Source organism: Clavelina lepadiformis, chromosome 8 (genome assembly GCF_947623445.1).
Source record: "Clavelina lepadiformis chromosome 8, kaClaLepa1.1, whole genome shotgun sequence".
In the NCBI taxonomy this organism is placed as follows: domain Eukaryota; kingdom Metazoa; phylum Chordata; class Ascidiacea; order Aplousobranchia; family Clavelinidae; genus Clavelina; species Clavelina lepadiformis.
The window spans coordinates 807,633-830,855 of NC_135247.1; the positions used below are offsets into that span (position 1 = coordinate 807,633).

A 23,223-nucleotide genomic window follows, 5' to 3' on the forward strand; every position below is an offset into this window, starting at 1 on the left:
AAATTTTTTCTTGAAGTTTGTTGTCTTGGCTGGAGCTTTTGAAAGTTACTCCATTGTTAGATGAACATTTAAACCTTTGAGCAATATTGTTGTATCTTTTCTCTCCCAACTCGCTTTTGTGTCCACTTTAGTTTTTTATGTCAATGAATAGTCTCCGATTTCAGTTTTAAATAATTCGGGAAGTCGAATCAGGTTATTATTATTCTGCCTACCCCAGTGTCATGACCTGCTCAGCCTTCTTTGCAGTGTTATCCATATCCCGGCTTTAACTTGATTTGGTAAGCTACAGAAAATGGTTGAGTACAAACTAATGTGAAAGAAGTGTATCATACAAACACACTCACACCAGTATTTGATAATATTTGATTAACCTTGGTTTTGTGATGTTATTCTAACCACCCAGGTTGGAAAAAGTTTTCTAAGATTTAAATTGCTTGACCTCGTTTCTGGCTGCTTTCAAATGCATTCATTGTAACAACATGTTTTTTTTCAAAACACCCCTTTTGTAAATTTGTGTACTCGTGTGGTCGATAAAGATAAAAAAACATCTTCTATTTTTGGAACAATAGTAGCTCATATCCATATTAACGAGCTAGTGCCATATCAGTTTACAGTTCTGTCTGGCTTGTGTATTGAGTGTGTTAAAGTTGCTCGTATAAAACATGCTCTCTTGGTTTGTTCGCTTTCAATCGGTTTCTTGGTTCGATTCTTGATGGTTATGTAGTTCAACAGAGTAAAGAAAGATCTATTTTTGTCAAACTACTGACAATGTTTTGCTTTTGTACTTCAACAAATTTTAACCAGTGTTGTAATGACCTAATTCGCTGACTTGAAGTAATTGTTTGAAATGAAGTTACTTGATTTAACTCGAGTCGACTTGGACAACTTCTACTATTATAGTCAAAGATTAGTGCTTTATGTTAAAATATTCGTTAAAATTATATATTTAATAACAGAAACAAATCATAAACCGAGTTGAGATGGAGCTGATGAATAAACTGGATGCAATTTCTGAAGTGATGTCAGCAAATGTTTTGAAATAAATTGCATTTGGCTTATTAAGACTACCATCAAATTTCAGGTTGACATGAGCCAAAGAATTATTTGACTCAATGATTCAAGTCTGAAATATTTGAGTTGGTTACAATTTTGCTGTAACACACGATTATGCAAAAAGCAATGAAAACAATTTGTAAAACGTCTATGCTAAAAGCTATAAAAATTTCCATTTGCAATTAGAATTAATCACAACCCCCCAGTATGTTTGTAAAACTTTTCACGTCGGAGAATAAGTGATATGGCAATGCCCAAAAGGTTCAGGAGCAATAGTATTCAAGTTGAGGGAAACCACCTCAGGTACTTCTATTGCTGTGATGTTTATTGAAATATGTCGTTTATGCAACAATTTTACACAAAATTTTGTTTAATGTTTATTAAACCGATTAAGACAGTTTTCAAATAATTTTCTCTTAGTATGTTGCAAACTCTTTAATAAAATCTGTCATGTCCTTGCACCACACTAATTATAATTGGGATTAAAAACCATTTGTTTTATGTTTGAACCATCATTTATGATAGTTTTCTGTTAAATTTAAAATTTGGTGACTATTAATTTCTTTTTATTTCTATTTCAGGTTTAATGGTGATTTATATGGTGGGTTTTGCATGACTTCATCATTGACATTTGAGAAAAATTACTTTGAAGTTAAATTTCTGGCTATTGGAATCCCTGCTTGGTGTAGGTTATATTTATTTTAAAGGAATATTTTGTAATTGTTGTAGTGTCAGTGAGTGCAGTGTATTAGCTTTATATTGTCTATGTCTTATCTATTCATATGTTTGACATTAATTGTATCATATTTGTGAAATGAAATGCAGGCACGATTGGTCTAGCACCTGAAAATTATGATCTGAACAATCAACTTGGCTGGTTTCCTGGATCGATTGGATTCAGAGATAAAGGATGGTAATTTTATGACGCAGATATGGTCAATATAGATGGTTAAATGGTCATAGTTTGAAAACAGCAGCACAATTACAATGAATCCAAGGCATTTAGCTAATTGATATCAATTAATGAGATAACATTTCAGTTTCAGAGTCTGGCGCAACAACAGGAGTGAAGAAATATCACAAGAAAATTTAAAATACCATAGAAATGACATAATAGGATGCGGGATTAAGAGGACTCCAAATGAGTCAAGATGTACAGAAGTCTATTTCACAAAAAACGGAGAGCAGGTAACACTGAATATGTGGTAAAAATATTTGATGGGTTGTCGTTAAAAGTTAACCCCTGGGGTTTTGTGTTCAATCATACTCTCTGCTTTTTATTTTCTAAGTATATGATATGATAACTGACCTGTACAAATGTAACTTTTTGAATTAAGCAAAATCAATCATTGTTAATTTATTTTCCTGGATAATGGACTGAAGCCTTAACATTTGATTTTGCAGATTTACAGAACTACCGTAAATAACTCAGAATACGAGTCTGGCTTTTATCCAGCTGTGGGATTGGGATTGCACGCTGAAGCTCAAATCTTGATTTGGCCAGATGATGATGTGAGTTCAGGAATGATGAACCATTTATAGGACCAGTCAGCCAACATATTATTATTACTTACATGTATTGAAATGCATTTGTTCTCATTATTTTCCAGTTGTTTGAAAAATATCTTGAAAGAATGAGTGAGATAAGAAATCTTGAACAGGTATTGCAGGTTTTGCTACCAGTGCTGCTGTGCACAGGTGTGGTCATGTGTTTATAACATTGTTGATTTATTAAACTAACTTGTACTCAGTGCCCACTTTATCCCAAGCATCTACCAGCTTAATTTATTTCACAGATTTGTGATCAAATTTCAGAAACCCATGCACAAAATGCTCCGGTAAGTTTCGTTTGCGTAAATGCATCAAAAAAACATATAAATCATGTCAGCTTGTCTGCCTCTCAGTAAACTTGTCGCAATAACCATTTAATGTGATCGCTGCAAGTTGCTGGATCTAGTTATTCCTTAGATCAAGTATTATCCGTCTGCTGACGTCGAAGCAGTACAAGGCAACGAAGGATTTCTAGGCAGGGGTGGTTTTGGTTGTGTCCGTATGGCTTTTACAAAGTCCCTGGGTGTTGTGGCAGTGAAATGCTTTTCAGTATTTGGTGGACGTGATGATGTTCAACAGAGGGAAGAAAGGTGAGTACGCTCAACTTTGTTGATTGGTCATGGTTAAAAAATACCAACAATAAGTTTTAATGCTTAACCTGACGGCATTTTCATAGGTTGACAATAGAGCTTGGGCTGATTGCCAGTTCCAGTCATGTCAATATCATGAGAGTTGAAGGATTTACAACCTGGCCTGGGGCGATGGGAATCCTGTTAGAATACATGCCGGGAGATTTGTGCACTTTCTTGCTTTACAAAATCGACGATAGCTTTCGTATACCAAGAATCCCAGCTTTGATTAAGCTTCGCATCTGCACTGATGTTGCCAGTGGGATAACATTTCTTCATCACGGCTTTGCTGCTGATCAACGGATAACTCACGGTGACATCAAACCAGAAAATATTCTCTTGACTGCTGATCTTCGATGCAAAATTGGTGATTTCGGAGCTGCTGAGTTGGCCACTGTTACAGGAAGCACAATGTCCACGGTTGAGCAACGATGTCGCGAGCAAACTTTGGTTTACTCCGCCCCAGAGCGCTTGCAGAATCCTCAACTTCAAACAAAAAAAGCAATGGATGTTTTCAGCTTCTCCATGACCATGAGGGCAACTCTGGTCCGGAAGAATCCAAATATGAATGCTCAAGGTGAAATGAGAGTCGAAGACTATGTTGAACTCATTCGAGAGAGACAGTACCGTCCACCTCTTGATGATGTTGAAGATCTCGAGGCAAGTTTGACTGATGATGCGGATGTTGCCATCATTGATCTTCTCAAGGATAAAATGGTGAAATGCTGGGAGCACAATCCTGATGAGAGGCCTTCCATGATGGATGTTCGTGATCGTCTCCTGCAGTGTCTTTCTACCAAGGATCAATCTGTCATTGCTCAGCATGTGGCGGATATCACCAAGCACATGGACATAAAACTACCATGTCGTCAGCAATATGCTTGTGCTCCGATTCAATGTTTTGTCGCTCCTCATTTTGATTCTTTGTAATTTTACATTTTCATGAATTTAATTTAGAAACTTAGAATTAGAAATTTAAAAACAAGTATTAAGCTTGTTGTAAGTTTTAACTGTTTTTTTGCAATCATTGTATTATACACATTTGTGATAGGTTATATTACATGGGCTTTATGAATAGCATTGAGCTATAGAACATTGTTAGAATTATTGAACCAGTAGTGACCAAGAAGGCCAGTTGTGTTTCTGTGATTTTATGTTCTCCGCTTGAAATAACTTTCACAGCAAGACAGGTTTTGTTCGATAAGTTGTTGACATGCTTGGTTGGTTGATGACATGGGTTGTGTTATTTTTCAAACTACTTTAGTGTTGGCATATCTTTTAATTTGCTTAATTTAAGATTGCTGGAATGTCAGTGAATCTATATCTTAGCATGAAGTGACACATCATTGGTGTAATCCAGTTTTGTGATAAGCCGAGATCTTGTAATGTTTATAACAAAGTGATATGAAAGTGCTTTATGCAACGTTGGTGCTGCCCAGTGTTTAGTTTGTTGCAATCTAGTCCGATTCGCCTTGCTCTAATGCAAAACTCGTGATGTGTACTTGCAATCATGGCTCTGTTTTATTTGTGCATAGGAAAGGAAATGTTATTACAATGATTTCAATTCTATGATAGTTTCATTATTTGATGTTCCTGCAGCAGCAATGATCTATTCCGTAAAGTTCTGTATTTCTAACATTTTGTAACACTTACCGCTGCGACCATGAACGGTCGCACAAACGATGAAAGCAGTTGCTTGCTTGTTAGTAAACTATATGAGATCCGTATTTAATTTGGCTGCCCAGCTACTAGTTTAGTTGTGTTTTCTGTCGATTGGGTTTTGGATTTTATAATAAAAAATTAGTGTAAATGGCTGTGTGCAATATATCCTGGAGCATCTGAAATGTCATTAAATACAGAACTTTATTTCCTATGTTTACCTTAATTTTATAATAAACAGTTGCAAGTTTTCCTCAAACAAATTTAACTTGTTTCTGGAGATCATGGGATGTTTGGCTGAGTTGTGTAATTGGATACTCAGTAATAATCGCAATTATCTCGTTTGGGTTTTTACAAAGTCATCACGAATTTGAAGAGGTAATTTTACTGCAATTAAATATTCAATTTTGAATAAACTTTTAAACGATCAATTGGATCAGCTTTACAGTGGTCGGTAAAAGACATGCGATCATAGGGACGTGCGAATTGCAGAAACCATAAGAAGTGATGGATTAAAGCCAGACATTACCAGGCCTACCTAACTTCTTGGCAAACTGTGAAAATAGCGAAACTCCTATGGGGAATTCTTGACAATCGAATTGATTTCTCGACAAGCTCTAAAATTAGGGAAAGAACCTACTTTCTTGACAAGTCTCAAAGATAGGGAAAGCACCTAATTTATGGAAAAGTCCTAAAGATAGGGAAAACACCTAATTTATAGAAAAGTTCTAAAAATAGGGAAAGCACCTATTTTCTAGACAAGTCCCAAAGATAGGGAAAGCACCTAATTTACAGAAAAATCCTTAAGATAGGGAAAGCACCTATTTTATGGAAAAGTCCTAAAGATAGGGAAAGCACCTACTTTCTTGACAAGTCCCAAAGATAGGGAAAGCACCTAATTTACAGAAAAATCCTTAAGATAAGGAAAACACCTAATTTATGAAAAAGTTCTAAAAATAGGGAAAGCACCTATTTTCTAGACAAGTCCCAAAGATAGGGAAAGCACCTAATTTACAGAAAAATCCTTAAGATAGGGAAAGCACCTATTTTATGGAAAAGTCCTAAAGATAGGGAAAGCACCTACTTTCTTGACAAGTCCCAAAGATAGGGAAAGCAACTAATTTACAGAAAAATCCTTAAGATAAGGAAAACACCTAATTTATGAAAAAGTTCTAAAAATAGGGAAAGCACCTATTTTCTAGACAAGTCCCAAAGATAGGGAAAGCACCTAATTTACAGAAAAATCCTTAAGATAGGGAAAGCACCTATTTTATGGAAAAGTCCTAAAGATAGGGAAAGCACCTACTTTCTTGACAAGTCCCAAAGATAGGGAAAGCAACTAATTTACAGAAAAATCCTGAAGATAGGGAAAGCACTTAATTTGTGGACAGGCCTAATTTGTAGAAATTGGAAAGCTTCTGTGGGGAATGATCACGTAACAGCAGTAAGAATTATGCTTGGGAAAAAGCCTACCATGATATTTATTTAAGTACAGAGCTATAAAGTCACGCTCAGGTGCAGATATATAATATAAGTAAGTCATATAAGCTAACCTTCGTGCGGGTTCACAGCGGCCCATGGCCGAGGGATAGGACTTAGAACGGCTTAAGGCCTTGTTTTGTTTTAGAGTGCCTTTTGGCCTTAGATTGGGTAAGAATGGCTTACCATCTGAGAATAATCTAAATCAGCTTATGGCCGTAAATGAAGCTAAAGCACACATTGAAAGAATGGGAGACATTTTTTACTAATCATTTAACTATATCACATATAAAACTATTTACAAAGTGCTCATTATGTCACGATATCAATATTATATTTGTTAATATCAATTTGTTATATCTTCATAGTATTGTTGATAATACAGAATTAATGCTATACAAATATAACAGAGCAATGAACCAAACGAAACGGTTGCAACAAACCAAACACGGGACAACACGTACAAAACCTACGTTGTAAAAGCACTTTCAAGACAATGAGATACAAGAGCTACTGATTGAAGCTTGCTGAAAAATAAACAGCTAAAAACTAAGACATAACTTTGAATTAACTTAAACTAAAACTAGTAATACAACTTATAGCAGAGTGTATAGCATTTACGGTCAATGAAAAACTTCAAAGCAAAAAATGCAATTCAATATCTACAAATGGCCCAAGAAAGTAATCTTAAGCCAACAATTAAAAAAAATATATAAGTAGGTTAAGTAAAAATTTACCAAAATACGCAATGTCTAAATTAATTGATGAAAATGTAAAATTAAAAAGAATCAAAATGAGGAGCGACAAAACATTGAATCGGAGCACAAGCATATTGCTGACGACATGGTAGTTTGATGTCCATGTGCTTGGTGATATCCGCCACATGCTGAGCAATGACAGATTGATCCTTGGTAGAAAGACACTGCAGGAGAAGATCACGAACATCCATCATGGAAGGCCTCTCATCAGGATTGTGCTCCCAGCATTTTACCATTTCATCCTTGAGAAGATCAATGATAGCAACATCCGCATCATCAGTCAAGCTTGCCTTGATATCGTCAACATCATCAAGAGGTGGACGGTATTGTCTCTCTCGAATGAGTCCAACATAGTCTTCGACTCTCATTTCACCTTGAGCATTCATATTTGGATGCTTCCGGACCAGAGTTGCCCTCATGGTCATGGAGAAGCTGAAAACATCCATTGCTCTTTTTGTTTGAAGTTGAGGATCCTGCAAGCGCTCTGGGGCGGAGTAAACCAACGTTTGCTCGCGAAAACGTTGCTCAACCGTGGACATTGTGCTTCCTGTAACAGTGGCCAACTCAGCTGCTCCGAAATCACCGACTTTGCATCGAAGATCAGCAGTCAAGAGAATATTTTCTGGTTTGATGTCACCATGAGTTATCCGTTGATCAGCAGCAAAGCCGTGATGAAGAAATGTTATCCCACTGGCAACATCAGTGCAGATGCGAAGCTTAATCAAAGCTGGGATTCTTGGTATGCGAAACCGATCGTCGATTTTATAAAGCAAGAATGTGCACAAATCTCCCGGCATGTATTCTAACAGGATTCCCATCGCCCCAGGCCAGGACGTGAATCCTTCAACTCTCATGACGTTGACATGACTGGAACTGACAATCAGTTCAAGCTCTTTCTTAAACCTATGAAAATGCCGTCAGGTTAAGCATTAAAACTTATTGTTGGTATTTTTTAACCATGACCAATCAACAAAGTTGAACGTACTCACCTTTCTTCCTTCTGTTGAACATCATCACGTCCACCAAATACTGAAAAGCATTTCACTGCCACAACACCCAGGGACTTTGTAAAAGCCATGCGGACGCAACCAAAACCACCCCTGCCTAGAAATCCTTCGTTGCCCGGTACTGCTTCGATGTCAGCGGATGGATAATACTTGATCTAAGCAATAACTGGATCCAGCAACTTGCAGAGATCACATTAAATGGTTATTGCAACCAGTTTACTGAGAGGCAGACAAGCTGACACGATTTAAATGTTTTTTTGGTGCATTTACGCAAATGAAACTTACCAGAACCTTTTGCGCATGATTCCCTGAAATCTGCTCACATCTCTGTGAAATAGATTATGATTAGGCGTATACGATTTCTGGTAGATGTTTCGGCAAATCTTTGCACTGAGCACAAGCTTGTTTAATAAATCAACTTCATTATACACAAACATATAACCATAGCTATTTAAGGCAGAATTAGTAGGAACATTTTTAACACCTGTTCAAGATTTCTAATCTTACTCATTCTTTCAAGATACTTTTCAAAAAACTGGAAAATAAGAACAGCAATTACGTTTCAATACATGTAAGTAACAATAATATGTTGGCCGATTTATCCTATAAATATAAACGGTTCACCATTCCTGAACTCACATCATCATCTGGCCAAATCAAAATTTTAGCTTCAGCTTTCAATCCCAATCCCACAGCTGGATAAAAGCCAGACTCGTATTCTGAGTTATTTATGGTAGTTCTGTAAATCTGCAAAATTAAATGCCCATCACCCAGCAAAATAAATTAACAATGATCTGTTACCATTCACTTAGAAAATAAAAGCAGAGAGAATGATTGAACACAAAACCCCAAGGGTTAACTTTTAACGACAACCCATCAAATATTTTTACCACATATTCAGTGTTACCTGCTTTCCGTTTTTTGTGAAATAGACTTCTGTACATCTTGGCTCATTTGGAGTCCTCTTAATCCCGCATCCTATTATGTCATTTCTATTGTATTTTAAATTTTCTTGTGATATTTCTTCACTCCTGTTGTTGCGCCAGACTCTCAGACTAAAATGTTATTATTCCCAGTTTGTTTGAAAGCCTATTTATTTATGATTTTCTAAGATTTATGCAATTTATTTATTATACCTTTATGCTTGTGATAAAATTCTATACCATAACATTACTTTCCCTTGTCTCTAAGCCCAATGGATTTAGCAAACCAGCCCAGTTCGTCATTCAGATTATAATCGTCAGGGACCAGACCAATGGTACCTGCGTTTCATTACAACAAGATATTTATATCTAACAATAAAAGGTCTTTAATATTGTAATAACAAAACTTGTACAATGTATTCTCTTGACGACTATCTATAACCTACACCAAGGATGTGGATTTCCAACGTTTAGAAATTTGACTTCAAAGTAACTTTTCTCAAGTGTCAGTGGTGACGTCATGCTAAATCCGCCATATAAATCACCAGCAAACCTGATGTGTATAAAAATCGTTTGCTATTGTTATATAAGCTTTATTGCTTGCCACGGTTTAGCTCTATTTCTATTCTTCGTTTAACTTGCTGTGAATGCTTTAAACCAGGGATGTCCAACCTGCGGCCCACCTGAGATTTTTGTGCGGCCCCCTAGTCATTTTCACTACAAAACTACACTTTCACTACACTACTTCATGTACCCATTTTTCTTGAAATTTAATAGGTTTTGCGGCCCATTCAATTATTTCAATTGACAATGCGGCCCACTATAATAAAAGGTTGGACATCCCTGCTTTAAACTGTCGTATTCCAAGATCATACAAATGGTAATTTTGTTATTGGCGCAAGACTAATAAGCCTAAAAGTATAAGGGTGCTCAACAACATTATGACATCGTATTATGTATACACAAAAGTGAAGGGATTCGCACAACGTGGTGACTTTGCTTTGCTTTGGAAATATTGTTGAACAACGACACTATACTGTTTGGGAGAAAACGACAATGGAGCGATACATAAACAGGCAAATTGATAAATTAAGGAAAAGACAGTGGCCTGGAAAAAAAGAGCTGTGCGTAGGTTGGGAGAAGTGTCACGTGAAAGAGGAAGTCAACCAACTGAAACGACTTCAAGGCTAAAACCGAAGCGTTCTTGGCGCGAAATTAAGCTGCTAAGGTATGACGCAATACTTGTTGCACATGCGCTTAGAACTGTTGGTCGTTGGCAACATGGAAGAGAGTAATATTAGAAAACATGGTGATGCAGACTACAATGAAAATCAAAAGTGTCTACTACGGCTATGTTGTTGCTTGAAACCTGATTATCTTGGAACCTCTGAAATTCACGCAAGCAAATGGTCTTAGAGAATCAAACGGGGGAGCCTTAGCAGAAAGAACGCAGAAAAAAGTTTTGTAAGCAATTTACAATTTTACAAAGCTTTAAATTTTTTACAAAAATAAAACATTAAAAGTTAAAATTAAAAATTACAAAGAATATTACAAAGTATAAAAGTTCGTGAAAGCATCCAACGAATTTGCTAAAAGTGATTGTCAGAATCCAAAAAATGTTACGTAACAGCAGGGATTCGTAACAGACGAAGTACAGGATATTAAAGAAACAAAGCCGGCCGGGAGATCCTCTTTTCTGCTTTTTATACCGTGCTTGCACCGTGAAAAAAGTTTCATATTTAAAAACTTTCAGAAAATATTTTGACCCGAAAAATTATGGTAGGCTGCTTAATTTACACATTTATCTGTCATTACAAAGAAATAGTTTAAGAAAATCTATCGTTATCTCAACGAAATACAAAAAAGCGAATCCATACCTAAGATTATTCCCGTCAACTTGAATGGAGTTACTTCTGTACGATCTCTGCATTGCCATATAGTATTTCTTTATTCTTCAAAAATAGATATAACCGTACAACAAATCATGTAATAGCCACAGCGATGTGTCTCTGCACAAAAATGAAAATGCATTGATTGTTGATGCAGTCATTTAATAGTTATAAGTTGTTGTGAAAACACGAAGTTTGCATAATTTGAAGAGCTTGCTTAAAGAAATTGAATTCCTCTGTTAAACGCCGATTTCAGAGGGTGCTAGCACATGCGGAAACAGCCAATTAAAATGAGGTACTTATATAGACTTGTATTTAACGTCGAAGGAATGCTTAGAAAAGTTATATGCAACCTTGGTATTCTAACTTCTGCTATTATAGCCTCTTTTTAACAATAGTAATAAAGTAAAACAACGACTATTCTGCTATCTAACTGGTCCAAACAGTCTTAATTTTTGGCGTTTGACTTATTAAAGCGAAGCATCCTGATAAGCTTGCGAGTGTGAGTCACTTGAAATGCTTATTTACCGAATCACCGGGAAACTTGCAATGTTTATTCGCATCTTTATAACATCTTATACCATTTATATATTTATCCCTTATTTTTGTTGTTTCGTTACAAAACGTTGTACAAATAAGTTTAACCTGCCATACATGTGACATCAGGCGTCATCATCTACGCAGCGAAAGAACTCACCTACAGCGAAGCAACCAACCACCCAACTTCCGCTTTTTTCGCTTGTAGATTGAATCCTGCTTACGTAAACGGAAGCTGATAAATCAGTTGACAGAAACGTACGGTTCGACCTTAGTTTCATTTGGTCAGATTCATAAAACAAAATTTTGTGTAATCGATCTGGCCTGAACGCGAATCGTTTTAACTAAATATTATTTGAACAGGTTCTCGTATTTGGCTTGGTGTTTGGTGAAAATGCTTGGCTGGCCTGAATGTATATAGTTTTTACGATTGTTTGCAGTTGGGGTTTGGTGTTCTCGTTCTGAGCCCTGAACGCAAATTCTTTTTTACAACATCTTTAATAGAGCTCTCGGAACAGTTTGCGATCTTTCGCCAGCCCTTATAGTTCGGCTAAATTTTTAACCAGGCCCTGTCAGTAATGTAATTGTACCACCTGGTTCTTAAACATGACTTGGTTTGCAAGTCTTTCCTGAGGTATTCTGGTGACATGATCAAACCATCGTAGTTAGGACCTTTTAATTTGAAGAAGTAAGGGCTCAAAATTTAAAGGATTACGGGTTTCGGTGCTGCGAGCTTGATCTAGTAACCTTACACTAAGATTCTAAAACTTGTCATCATATATCACCGTTTGGTGTAAACGTCCCAGCTTGAATGTAAATCGTTTTTGTCGATTTCATTGATCTGGTCGAATTTAATGAGGTCATAAAATTTGATATGAATTTTCCAATCTTAGCGCAATTTGTTTTTACGATTTGTTAAAAAACGACCTTAATATGCCAGCAACGATTGTAGGGCTGAGCATTTTTCTGAACCGAAACCGAACCTGAAAAATGAACGATAAGAAGCAAAATCCAAAACAGAAATCGAACTGTTTTAAGCAGCAACCACTTGTAAGCGTAACATTAAAAAATTCAAACTATAATATATTTGTTTATTTTGCCAGCAAGTTTTTTATTCTTGTCCCAGACAACACGCACCATGTAGGGCCGCACAAAACAAACTGATGGTCAGCAGTGTGGGCCGCAATTCACAAATTATCTCATAGTTGGCAATCAACGTGTTACACTGAATTTAAAATATAGAAAATGCTTTACCTTTCGATAATTTGTTGCTTTATTAAAACTTCGTCGACTTTTGACAGTCGAATAGCCGGATAAAAAGATACACCTCTGCCCATCGTACGTTTTGACTAGACCTAAGAAATTGAGAACATTAGGGGAAGCCTAATATCTTTCATACTTATTTGGCTTGGTTAGGCTACATCACAAGTGAAATGCTCTCGTACAATTAACAATACTTCAGTTCATTGCATTTATGTAAAATGTACCAAATCCAGGCACGAGATAATATAAAATCTAAATAAACACAATGATAAAATTAATAAGTTTTGTTTAATGATAAGACAAGTCCAACATCTAAATATAGCAAAAAGTGTAAAAACAAATATGTTTCTTAAAAGGGCATTTTCAGAAAAATATCGATAATACATGAACAAAATAAACATAACACGCCTCTATGCCATTTTTTGTGACAAAAGTATTTTGCTCTGTTGGTGAATCATAGTTTATGCCGACCACAACACAATCTCCAGAGGAAAATTTGTCTGATGATTCAACTGTATCTTCACCATCCTGTCTGATGCTATAATAGATTTTTACATGCCATGCAAACTATGCTTAGTCGATGTGCAGGTTTTGTAGAAGTTGCTAACAATTTAGATAATTGTAAATGATAAAAAGCTGGAATCTTCTGTTCGAAGAAAGAGAAGTGTTTTCAGAAAAAGCAACACGGTATCAAAATATAATAACCTCAAACTGAAGAAAGTCTTTGCACAACTTAAACTTGGCGATAATTTTGCAGCTCAGACTCCATGTGTCGAGTTCGTCTGAAATCTGAATGCATTAGTAATAATAGTAATAATAATGGTATTTGTTTATTTGATTTTTCTGGTTTTGCTTAAGATTTGAAATGTTCACCAGGTCCACTAAACAAGAGCAAGTGTCGTTACTGTCTTGCCCAAGTGCATTATAATGATAAAATTTCGTGGCATTGAGCATCAACCTGCATACATAGCTGGACATCTAGTTCTCCGGCCACTGCATAGACTACCGATAGACTTTACACTGAGTGTAAAAAAGATCCAAGTAGGCTCTTCAAATCATGACTTTGGGAACAAGACCAACTGACACATCTGCAAATACAAAAGCATCTTGGGAAAAATTAAAACAATGTTGACAGGTGTATAGTGCACCATCGGTATCTGGTATTATTGCCTTTGATGTTGTGTTGCTATGACACCAGTCAATGACTTGAGTCATATTTTTTTGAATGGCTGGACCGGAGTCAGTTTGTTGAAATGAGTCAAAACAAGTTAAAGTTGGCATGAAAACAGATTTCAAAGCTTTTATTTTTATAAATTATTATTTGATGTTTCAAAAAGAAGTGAGCTTGCTGTGAGGTGACCCCGGCAAACAGTTTAAATCCACTTCACTTGAACTAATACACTGCATTGCTGTAATAAGTATGAAGATTTCCAAAAACAATAAAAAGTAATTTGCAAACTACCTGAGTAGCACATGAGCGTTTGCCTACATGTTTCACTTCAAAACACTTGTTTTCCTCTTACGGCAAGGTTGACATGAAATAGCTCCATAGCTTAGTTGCATTGGCGTGTCTGTTAAAAATAATGTAAAGAAATATGCAACAGTTTTTCAATATTTGCTCATTTCTTTAGATGCATTAATTTAAATTCTTACTTGACTGAATTTCTACTCACTTTGATGGTTTTGTCTGTCCGACAACTTTTGTTTTCCATTATAGTTTGAATGGAATAGTTCTATTGAAGTTAAAAATAGCTTGGTCCAGAATGAAAATTTTTCTAAATATTACATCCACACTCCTTGAATCAGAAAAGTTATTCAACTTTCACTGAAAAGTCTTTGGATGATTTATTTTGTCAAACTCCTTTGCTTTTATTATGAAGAAAAGTCATTTCAGTTCACTTTATTGCTTTTGTTGGATTTACTGCTTTACATCACATGTCCATAGATTTGCGTACAACTAAAATTTATCTACCCAGTTCAAAATTTACAGGATTTCCTTTGGGCTATGTCAGTGAAAGGTAGATGTACTCAAAAAGAATGGGCAAGGTTTATATAATCAGCCAAAACAAGTCTGGGTGCAAGCGGTAACTCTGCTTTATTCCGCAACTCCATTTAAGGCAATGTTTGATTAACAACCGTGTTTGATGGTGAAACTGCAATCATTCATCATTTCAAGAAAGAAATTGTGCAATTATATAATGAACACACGGTGCAAATTGCATTTACCTTGAACAGTCCCAAATCCTGTTTGTACATTCAGAATCCTCATCGATTTTGTCCGATAAGGGTTAATTGTTACAGGGTCAGATAAGCAAACACAAAAGTGTAGCTGAGACCACAATAAAAATATAGTAAATTTTGGACCAAAAAAATTACAATTCATCAACACAGAAAAAAACTGAGTTAACAAATGTTTATCCTTACACTAACCTTGTATGAATATGACCACAGCAAGATGTTGAAATGTTAAATGAGCCAATGAAAGTTATCTTTGTAAGATTTTAAAGTCCCGATTATTTTCTCCTACTTTTGCATTAAGTGCAATTAAAAACAAGTTGAAAGAAAAATATAACATCATTACCTTTGCTTTTTTCCAATAAATTTTAGCATCCAACACAAGTGCAATTAGGTATTTTGGCCAGAAACGAAAACTGCTGGAAATTGTACAGGCAAAGCATGATCACAGGTATTTTCTATTTCAGCTCCTGATTGGTGGATTGGTGGGTAAAACGTGTTAGAGTTAAGGATTTGTACAAGGACATAATGCCATAAAGTTAGACTATACTCGCTCAGTTATCAGTCCAAGGTTTGTGTACAACACAGCATTAATGAGCTGATACAGCATTTCTTTACACGCACATATGAAACACATGGCACTTGAATCTAACAAATATCTTGCAGGACTACAATAAAAATACATTCATGTAAATTTGCACGAAAGTTGGCCCTGAAATATTCACAGCGGCATGATCAGTACGTAGCAGAAAATCTAGAGCCACAAAAAACTGTCAAACATCTGCACAATTATTACTTGCATTTGAATATCAAGAGTAAAGCCAATAACAAATCAATTTACCAACTTAAAAATACGCTTTTGAACTAGCAGCAATGAATAAGTTATGACTGATACATCAATATTTTTAAAATAATGGACAAAGCAGTCCTCTTTCTAGCTTCTAAAAAGCAGCAAAATTGTGTGAGGTTAGCTGGTGAGTTCGATTGATATAAAAAATAGCAACGATGCCGTGCAAACAGGTAAAATTACTTTGAAAGCCGAAAACTGATGTTTGTTGTAAAATGATAAAACGTGCAAAATTTTTCTTTTCACTCAAGGACTTCTTAAGATAAATGGCAAGACATAAAAACTTCACACTACATAGTCCTAATAATTGCCAACACAAGCAGGTTTTTATTTCTTTTCATGACGATGTATGTGTGCATGCAACTAAACTAAAGCAAGTTATTAAAAGCTTAATCTCAGGTGAATTAAACAAGTATTTAACGTCCAAAATTCACAACAAATGTGACGAAACAATGCAACTAATTACTTTTCCACTCAAACTTAGGTGCAGGAAATTGATCAATCTTGGCACAATCATACTGATGTTGACATGGCAATTTGATGTCCATGTGCTTGGTGATATCCGCCACATGCTGAGCAATGACAGATTGATCCTTGGTAGAAAGACACTGCAGGAGACGATCACGAACATCCATCATGGAAGGCCTCTCATCGGGATTGTGCTCCCAGCATTTCACCATTTCAACCTTGAGAAGATCAATGATGGCAACATCCACTTCATCAGTCAAACTTGCCGTGAGATCCTCAACATCATCAAGAGGAGGACGCCAAGCGTCGCAAGCAAGATCAACAAACTTTTGTGTGGGTAATGTTTCATCTCCGTAACTGTTTGGATGTTTTCGGATCAGGGTGGCACGCACAGTCATACCGAAGCTGTACACATCCATGGCCTTACTCACACGAACTTGCCTATTTTTCAAGAGTTCAGGAGCTGCGTAGATCTTGGTCATTGCATGTTTTGTGTCATTTTTCAAGTGTGATTCACTTTCAGTACAGGTTGCAAAGTCGGCTTCACCTAAATCGCTGATTTTGCATCGAAGATCTGAGGTCAATAACACATTGTGAGGTTTAAGATCTCCGTGTGTGATGCGTTGGTCGTTAAATCCATGATGTAGAAAAGTGATACCGCTTGCAACGTCAGTGCAGATTCGAAGCTTAATCACAGGGGGAATGCAGGGAACATGAAATCGGTCGAGACATTTGCCCAAAATGAGATCTCTCAAGCTCTGACCTGGCAGGTATTCCATGATTAAACCTGCAGCTCCGTGCCAGTCCGTGAAGCCTTCGAGCCGCACCACGTTGACGTGACTCGATAACTTCAGGTTTTCAATCTCCCTCATGTGCCTGCAAACAATAAACACAACATATTGATGTACCCTTGAACTTTGCGTCCCTGATTAACCAATTTGTAATTTACAACAAAATAATTAAAAAATGTTTAAACATCACGCATAGCAAAGACACTATACTATACAATACTTTTCACGAGATTCTTTAATTTCCTGCTTGGAACCAGACAAGGGCAGACACTTGATGGCGATGGCACCCAGCGCGGAGGTGAAGCCAAGTCTGACGCACCCAAACCCTCCCTTCCCTAGAAATCCTTCCTCGCTCTTCACAGCAAGGACATCCTTGGGTTGGAAGTGAGTAGCATGCTGGGATACGGAAGAAGAGAAATCATTTCATTGAAAATGCCGGCGAATGAACAAGCTTAATATTTCTTAAACAGAGTTAGAATTAGTTTTAGGAAGGTGCATGAAAGAATTCCCGCAATTGAACACAGAATTTTAATCTATGTCAAAGTAAGCAGTCTTTTGTTGAAAATCTACTTGAGCAAGTTTCGTATGTGGTCAAGCATGCTCTGACAAGCATTGTACTCAGTTGCACTCCACTGTTCCATAATTGCAACGTAAAGCTTAAAAATCTTACCATCGTTTTGGCGATTTGACCTTTTTCAAATTCATTATAGCGCTTTTTGTTGACCTAACCATACAAGATTGCTTCATTAGCAATGCACAATAATATAAGCTGACAATTTGCAAAATGATTTCCATGAAGTTTTCTGTAAAAATAAAGGTTGTAACCATTGCTCCTACCTCATCCAATGCAGTGATTTTACTCTGACACTTTTTCAACTTGTTTTCCAAATCAACCACTTTCTCCTTGTAAAGTTTTATTTCCTGAAATTCATGAGGTATGTCTAAGTTGGCTATGATGGTTGTTGCACTCAATGGTCATAATATCTGTTTGTCACAGCACAAAATACAGAATTTGTATTCATTAAAGCAGTGATGACCAGTAGAGAGCATGTGTGCCCAATGCAGCAAACCACAGGTTGTGAAATGGGACCACACAGGACGATTTGAATTGGAAATAAACTTGAAACTTCTTAGTTGTTTGTAGTCGTTTTCTCAATGTTAATTATAGCTAATTTTGTTTCACACTATTTTGCCCAAACGTTAAATCATAGACCACCCCCAGCAAGTGTGTTAATTTAATGCACAAAACAACTAAAGGTTAATATCTGAAATTTTTTATTTAGAAGTCACATAACATTTCTGCAATCAGACATGAATGGTATATTTTAAGCGAATGCAAAAAGATACATAAAGTTTTGTTTTCTTGTGATAAAAGATTTGTTATAGCGTTGTGCTTCTGCTGTAACTTGGCAGAGTCGTTGGCAAGGAGCTCCCACATTAGAAAGCCATACTAAATTTATTTATTTATGAAAGTTTGGGCAAGATATGATCATGTAAGCGCAACAATAACACGTTGTTTAAAGCATCCAAAAATATTTATACTTCATGGCAAGTAAGTAGTATTAGACGTTAGAATGCTATTGCATTTGTGCTGGACAGCTCTGCAGAAAAATCTTGTTATTAAGGCAAGTGACATCACATCACAGAATAATACCAACCTCTTCTTTTTCTCTGACGAAGCGTTGCAAGTTTTGTATTTCCTGCTTTGTCTTATTCAGTTCACTCTGAATATTGGGGATTCTCACCTTTTTAAATCATAACATGTCACCAATTTTTAGACTAAAAACACAACAGCAATTATAATTATTCACACTTGAGGTTTAAAAGCTCGCCTTCTTCATACAGCAAATTTTTACCACCTTAGCTCATTCTTAAGTTTACAGAAATTCTAGGGATGAGCTCTGGACACAACAAACTATAACTCATGATTGATAACAATTAATTAATAATTACAAGTACCGAAGATATTAAGACTTGAGATATTAAGAAATGATACCATGGAGCTATAATGATACAAAACCCTTAACAATAAATACCATTAACATATCATAAGTAACCTAAATAAAAGTAGAATTCATTAAAAGAAACTGTAGAGCTTACATTTTCCAATTTGGCTACTTTTTCTCTAAAATTCTGAGCTTCCTGTCCATTGTCATCTGCCTTGCGTTTATATTTGTTGATTTCCTTAACAAACAGAGCACGGTGCAGATTGTTACAAAATTACAGCAATTTGCACAGAAGTGTAACTAAACTTTGCAGACTTCAAAGTAATACCAAAGCCTCATACACAGTTATAACAAGTAAAACCTTTTCTTTTTCTGTGTTTTCTTGTTCAAGCAGGATAAGTTTATCATTGTTTATGTGGTTTGCAGTGAAGTTGGAATTCTATGATATAGATATATAAAAGCATTAGACGCATTTACAAGTAGCATAGCGGGATGTGGCTTGCCTAAACCATGGCAATGTCTGCAAACAAATGAGCTCAATGTCTGAATTAAAAACACAACCTCGGCTTTAGAAGTCCATTTCAAAAGTTGAACTCTGGCACCACACAAGAGTCGTATTGCTGGATACAACCCAGACGAGTTTGATGGAATATCGATAGTTGTTGAATAAAACTTCAAAAACAGTTGATGAATATCATTTAAGATTGTTGCAAACATCACATAGATTCAATGTTGCAACAGATCGCACAAAACATCAAACAAAATTACACAAAACACTTGCAACAATCAGTAGATGTGATTCTTAAAAATGCAGTAAATTGGCTAAATTGCTTTTTTTGCACGACTGCAGGTCCGTATGAAATCCTACCGACTATCACCATTTAGTTTGCTTTCACCTTTTCTCCATTTTTTGTAAAATAAACTTTGTTGGTTTTCTTTTTGAAGTGACCACACTGAGTAATCTCAATTCCACAACCGATTACATCGCCAGTCTCGCAAGTTCCAGTTGAGACTACGGCTCCATTTTTCCCACTACCATCATGGAATTTTCTACAATAAATGTTTAAATAATTAATTTATTTACCTTACACAACGTACAACTTACTATTGCATATATCCGCAAATTGTTAAAGAATTCATAAGTCTGCTAACCCCACAGGTCCCCACCCCCAACAGCTCCACCAACAGATAATAATAAACCTGATCAGGGTAATTCCCAGGGATTTTTAATTTTTATCAGGCAGGAGTCAAAGGCTCGTAAGTTAGTGAACTATGGTTGTACCAATTAACCAGAAGATAAATGCTTATCAGCCATCTTGCTGGGTGATCTGTGACTTTTTCTTGGCCCCTTATCCAGTTGTAATTATTAATTATCAGCCATAACTTATAAAATTGCCGCAGCATAAACAAATTAATGTAAATTTATAAGTTTTTACAACTGTATACAAATGTGATTTCCAGTAATTATCACATTGCCGCTTTGGAATGAAATGCATTATCTTAATATAGTTAACACAGATACCACTTGAGACACTTGCAGACTGGCCAACACATGGCTATTTTCAACATCTAAGTGATATTCAAATGAGAATTCAGCACCCACCCACCATGCACCTACCCACTGTAGCAGCAATAACCAATGGAATGAGGAACATAGCCGGGAGGTTCATCAAGTTGATAGCTATCTGACACAAGGCCAACCACAAGCACGGCACCTATAGTAGATGACAACATCAACATCAATTAAAACAAACATGAATATGACTTGAGTATCTACTGAAGTGTTCGTCAAATAGAAAAAAATTACTGACCTGTTAGCTTTAGAATTTTCACTTCAAAGTAGTTGATTCTTTCTGCCAGGGGGATCACACTCGCAAAATATCCAGCCACTTTGTAATCGCTCGCCCTAGAAAATAAACCAATTGCACTTAAAAATGGTTACTCACAGTAAACACAGGCGATCATTTTTTAAAGTGATAATTTTGCTGTTACTCAAACCACCGTCACGAACTTGTAGTTTTTAATGATAAAATGAAGTGAACAGAAGAATATCTAGCAACTATTTGAGTCAACAATTTAATTCAGCAAAAGAGTGAAGAGATACAGCGAAAAAAGCTTTTCTTTTCTTCACTTTGATATCTTTGATATGACAATAACATACTGACTAACATAATAAATAGTTACAATGGTTGTTGCATATCCGTAAGCATGAAACAAAACATTCAGTCAAACTTAAAAGAGAAACAAAGTGCTAATGACAAATATATACCAAAGAACAAACAGAAAAGACAAAATTGACTTTAATAGAGAAAGCAAGAACCACACAGAATTGAACACTACAGGGTGGCACGATTAAAACTTTGCACATTCTCTCTTCTCTGCATTGTAGAGCAAGGCTCTAAATGATACTACGCGTCACTTGAAAAATATATTTTATAAATAGGATGCCTAAATGCATGAACTCAAAACAAAATTTGTAAAGATGAATAATAAAAAGTGATCAAGTTTAATAGGAAAATCTTTTTTGCAGCTGCTAATTTTTGAGAGAAAATGCGAAAAATGTGCTGAACAAAAACAATGGAGAAAGTAGAAACAGAAGCTAAATTTATATATATAGCCAATTCCTCATTAACTAACAAGCATACAAAGCAACAGATCAACGCATGAAATTGATGTGGAAATCTCTTAATACAAAGTGGAAAGTTTGGGAGATCAAAAACTGATGAATCAAAGAAAATATGCAGATAAATAGCTATGAAATGTGCAATATTCGCACTGTTTCACAATTAAAATTATAAAGTTTGGTTGTGTTCTGAAATGTGCAACATTCTTAACTCCAGGTATCAAATATAGGTTAACAGCACATGGCGATATCGTTACACCCCATCAACGGTGACAATGTGCGTTAGTCCAATGTCAATATGCAGTATGTTTGCAATATTACCATTTTCTGTTTGATAATCTCTAGGGCAGAAAATTTTGTTAGCTTGTTTAACTCAACATAAATACAAGGCATTTACATAATACAGTGCATAAATGGGAGGTTGTGCCCCCTTCAACCTTTAAGGTGGTCATATGGGGAATGGGGATAAACAAACCCTACAGTCCTATTGCAGCAGACGTGGGTCTTAACCAGATTATACGTCTTGTAGTCTCGTCTCGTCACGTCATTACCTTCTACAACGCTAAACGTATGAAGTTGATGAGTTATAGCTAGGCCTGCTTACTAAGCGGTCATATGCTAGGCCTGCTTATGAGTATGACCTAAAACTGTCACAGTGTAGCCTAAGTGTTAGGCCTAATAGGATACTGTAGGCTACCATAGGCCTATAGGCTAATACTCACCGTAAAATGTCTCCTTCAACATCAACACCATTATGTTGCGACCATAGTCCCAGCATCTTTCCATAATCTAAAAGTTCCTACAATGTCAGCAAAATCTTTCATTCTCTCTCATTCTCTAGCTTTGGCGCAAAGTTGTTTTCCAACGAAACGTTGTTTACATGCTTGAATGGGTCTTGTTTTGCCGCCGATATCTTTCTCACACACGCTAGGGTTGTTAAGAGTTTGGAAGTAGAGCCTCTACCCCACCATTTAGAAGGCGAAAGAGAAAAGAACTCTCGGGTCAGCCAGTGATTTTGAATTGAATTAAAATAACAGCCAAGCACAGATTTTTGATTTTTCCACAATTCCGAAGAAGAGATTCTTTTTCGCTTTTTGAATGGATTGGTAAAAACGTAAAAAGTTTTACCGGGTTGGAAGGCGGCATGGTTGCCCCACAAAAATTTCGAAAGCTGTGCAACGACTCGTGAAAACGTTCCAAAGCGTAAAAAGCTCACAATCCATGTACACATTATACTTTGAATTTTAGCCGCATACAACTCGATTATCTAGTTATTATTGAATTAAACAACCGTTTTTAATAAACTCAGTAGCGAAGTTTTGGGAGTCATTGTAGCGACCATTGAGGATTTAGTAATTTGTCGCTGGTGGACGCCCTTAAGCCATTTGGCAATTTGTATAAAATTGTTGTACTTCGATCAGTGCATGTACAGAACGTTTGTTATTCAGCTTGACGACCAAATTAAAGAGCCTCGCCATATTACAACTCATACGTAGAACAAATACAACAACCAAAACAGCACATAATATTTTATTAATCATTCATTTCGGTCGACACAACAATCA

General features: G+C 36.1%; 3 protein-coding genes across 7 annotated transcripts; 1 reads left to right on the forward strand and 2 right to left on the reverse strand.

The window, feature by feature from the left end:
* The first annotated feature begins 707 nt into the window (after window positions 1–707).
* On the forward strand, window positions 708–5,043 carry LOC143468579 (receptor-interacting serine/threonine-protein kinase 1-like). Its single transcript, XM_076965889.1, has 9 exons — window positions 708–1,356; window positions 1,635–1,738; window positions 1,879–1,966; window positions 2,094–2,241; window positions 2,458–2,565; window positions 2,664–2,714; window positions 2,850–2,891; window positions 3,022–3,194; window positions 3,281–5,043. Exons 1-9 carry the CDS (start codon window positions 1,298–1,300, stop codon window positions 4,161–4,163), a joined length of 1,656 nt encoding a protein of 551 aa, XP_076822004.1. The 5' UTR covers window positions 708–1,297; the 3' UTR covers window positions 4,164–5,043.
* Window positions 5,044–6,618: 1,575 nt separating this feature from the next.
* LOC143468583 (receptor-interacting serine/threonine-protein kinase 1-like) lies at window positions 6,619–12,691 on the reverse strand. Of its 2 annotated transcripts, XM_076965896.1 has the most exons (10): window positions 11,646–12,691; window positions 10,937–11,068; window positions 9,506–9,612; window positions 9,311–9,398; window positions 9,044–9,191; window positions 8,776–8,883; window positions 8,621–8,671; window positions 8,422–8,463; window positions 8,119–8,291; window positions 6,619–8,032 (listed from the first exon to the last, which is right to left on the reverse strand). In XM_076965896.1, the coding sequence occupies exons 2-10, from the start codon at window positions 10,993–10,995 to the stop codon at window positions 7,150–7,152; spliced, it is 1,659 nt and encodes a 552-aa protein (XP_076822011.1). In that variant the 5' UTR covers window positions 10,996–11,068; window positions 11,646–12,691; the 3' UTR covers window positions 6,619–7,149. The 2 variants fall into 2 exon arrangements, with proteins under 2 accessions (XP_076822011.1, XP_076822012.1); XM_076965897.1 differs by lacking the exons at window positions 10,937–11,068; window positions 11,646–12,691 and having other exon boundaries at window positions 9,300–9,398; window positions 9,506–9,554.
* Window positions 12,692–12,739: 48 nt separating this feature from the next.
* LOC143468582 (uncharacterized) lies at window positions 12,740–22,734 on the reverse strand. Of its 4 annotated transcripts, XR_013119006.1 has the most exons (17): window positions 22,381–22,734; window positions 20,847–20,941; window positions 20,654–20,750; window positions 19,932–20,085; window positions 19,597–19,707; window positions 19,397–19,474; window positions 19,190–19,273; window positions 18,748–18,834; window positions 17,927–18,010; window positions 17,760–17,813; window positions 17,310–17,485; window positions 15,330–17,174; window positions 14,975–15,077; window positions 14,422–14,481; window positions 14,211–14,319; window positions 13,157–13,836; window positions 12,740–12,840 (listed from the first exon to the last, which is right to left on the reverse strand). XR_013119006.1 is itself a non-coding variant. In XM_076965895.1 (12 exons), exons 1-12 carry the CDS (start codon window positions 22,434–22,436, stop codon window positions 16,289–16,291), a joined length of 1,962 nt encoding a protein of 653 aa, XP_076822010.1. In that variant the 5' UTR covers window positions 22,437–22,734; the 3' UTR covers window positions 14,827–16,288. The 4 variants fall into 4 exon arrangements, 1 of the variants encoding a protein (XP_076822010.1); XR_013119004.1 differs by having other exon boundaries at window positions 14,975–17,174; XR_013119005.1 differs by lacking the exons at window positions 12,740–12,840; window positions 13,157–13,836; window positions 14,211–14,319; window positions 14,422–14,481 and having other exon boundaries at window positions 14,827–15,077.
* Window positions 22,735–23,223: the final 489 nt, after the last annotated feature.

Bases quoted from the DNA above. Each gene is read 5' to 3' on its own strand.
- LOC143468579 (XM_076965889.1), top strand. From the start codon at position 1,298: ATGGCAATGCCCAAAAGGTTCAGGAGCAATAGTATTCAAGTTGAGGGA. The intron at 1,357-1,634 runs GTACTTCTATTG...TTTCTATTTCAG, and splicing joins GTTGAGGGAAACCACCTCAG to GTTTAATGGTGATTTATATG. The intron at 2,566-2,663 runs GTGAGTTCAGGA...ATTATTTTCCAG, and splicing joins TGATTTGGCCAGATGATGAT to TTGTTTGAAAAATATCTTGA.
- LOC143468583 (XM_076965896.1), bottom strand. From the start codon at position 10,995: ATGGCAATGCAGAGATCGTACAGAAGTAACTCCATTCAAGTTGACGGG. The intron at 9,192-9,310 runs GTAATGTTATGG...ATAACATTTTAG, and splicing joins GGGCTTAGAGACAAGGGAAA to TCTGAGAGTCTGGCGCAACA. The intron at 8,672-8,775 runs GTGAGTTCAGGA...CTTATTTTCCAG, and splicing joins TGATTTGGCCAGATGATGAT to TTTTTTGAAAAGTATCTTGA.
- LOC143468582 (XM_076965895.1), bottom strand. From the start codon at position 22,436: ATGCTGGGACTATGGTCGCAACATAATGGTGTTGATGTTGAAGGAGAC. The intron at 20,086-20,653 runs GTAGGTGCATGG...CATTTATTGTAG, and splicing joins GGTTATTGCTGCTACAGTGG to AAAATTCCATGATGGTAGTG. The intron at 17,814-17,926 runs GTAGGAGCAATG...TTGTATGGTTAG, and splicing joins AAATCACTGCATTGGATGAG to GTCAACAAAAAGCGCTATAA.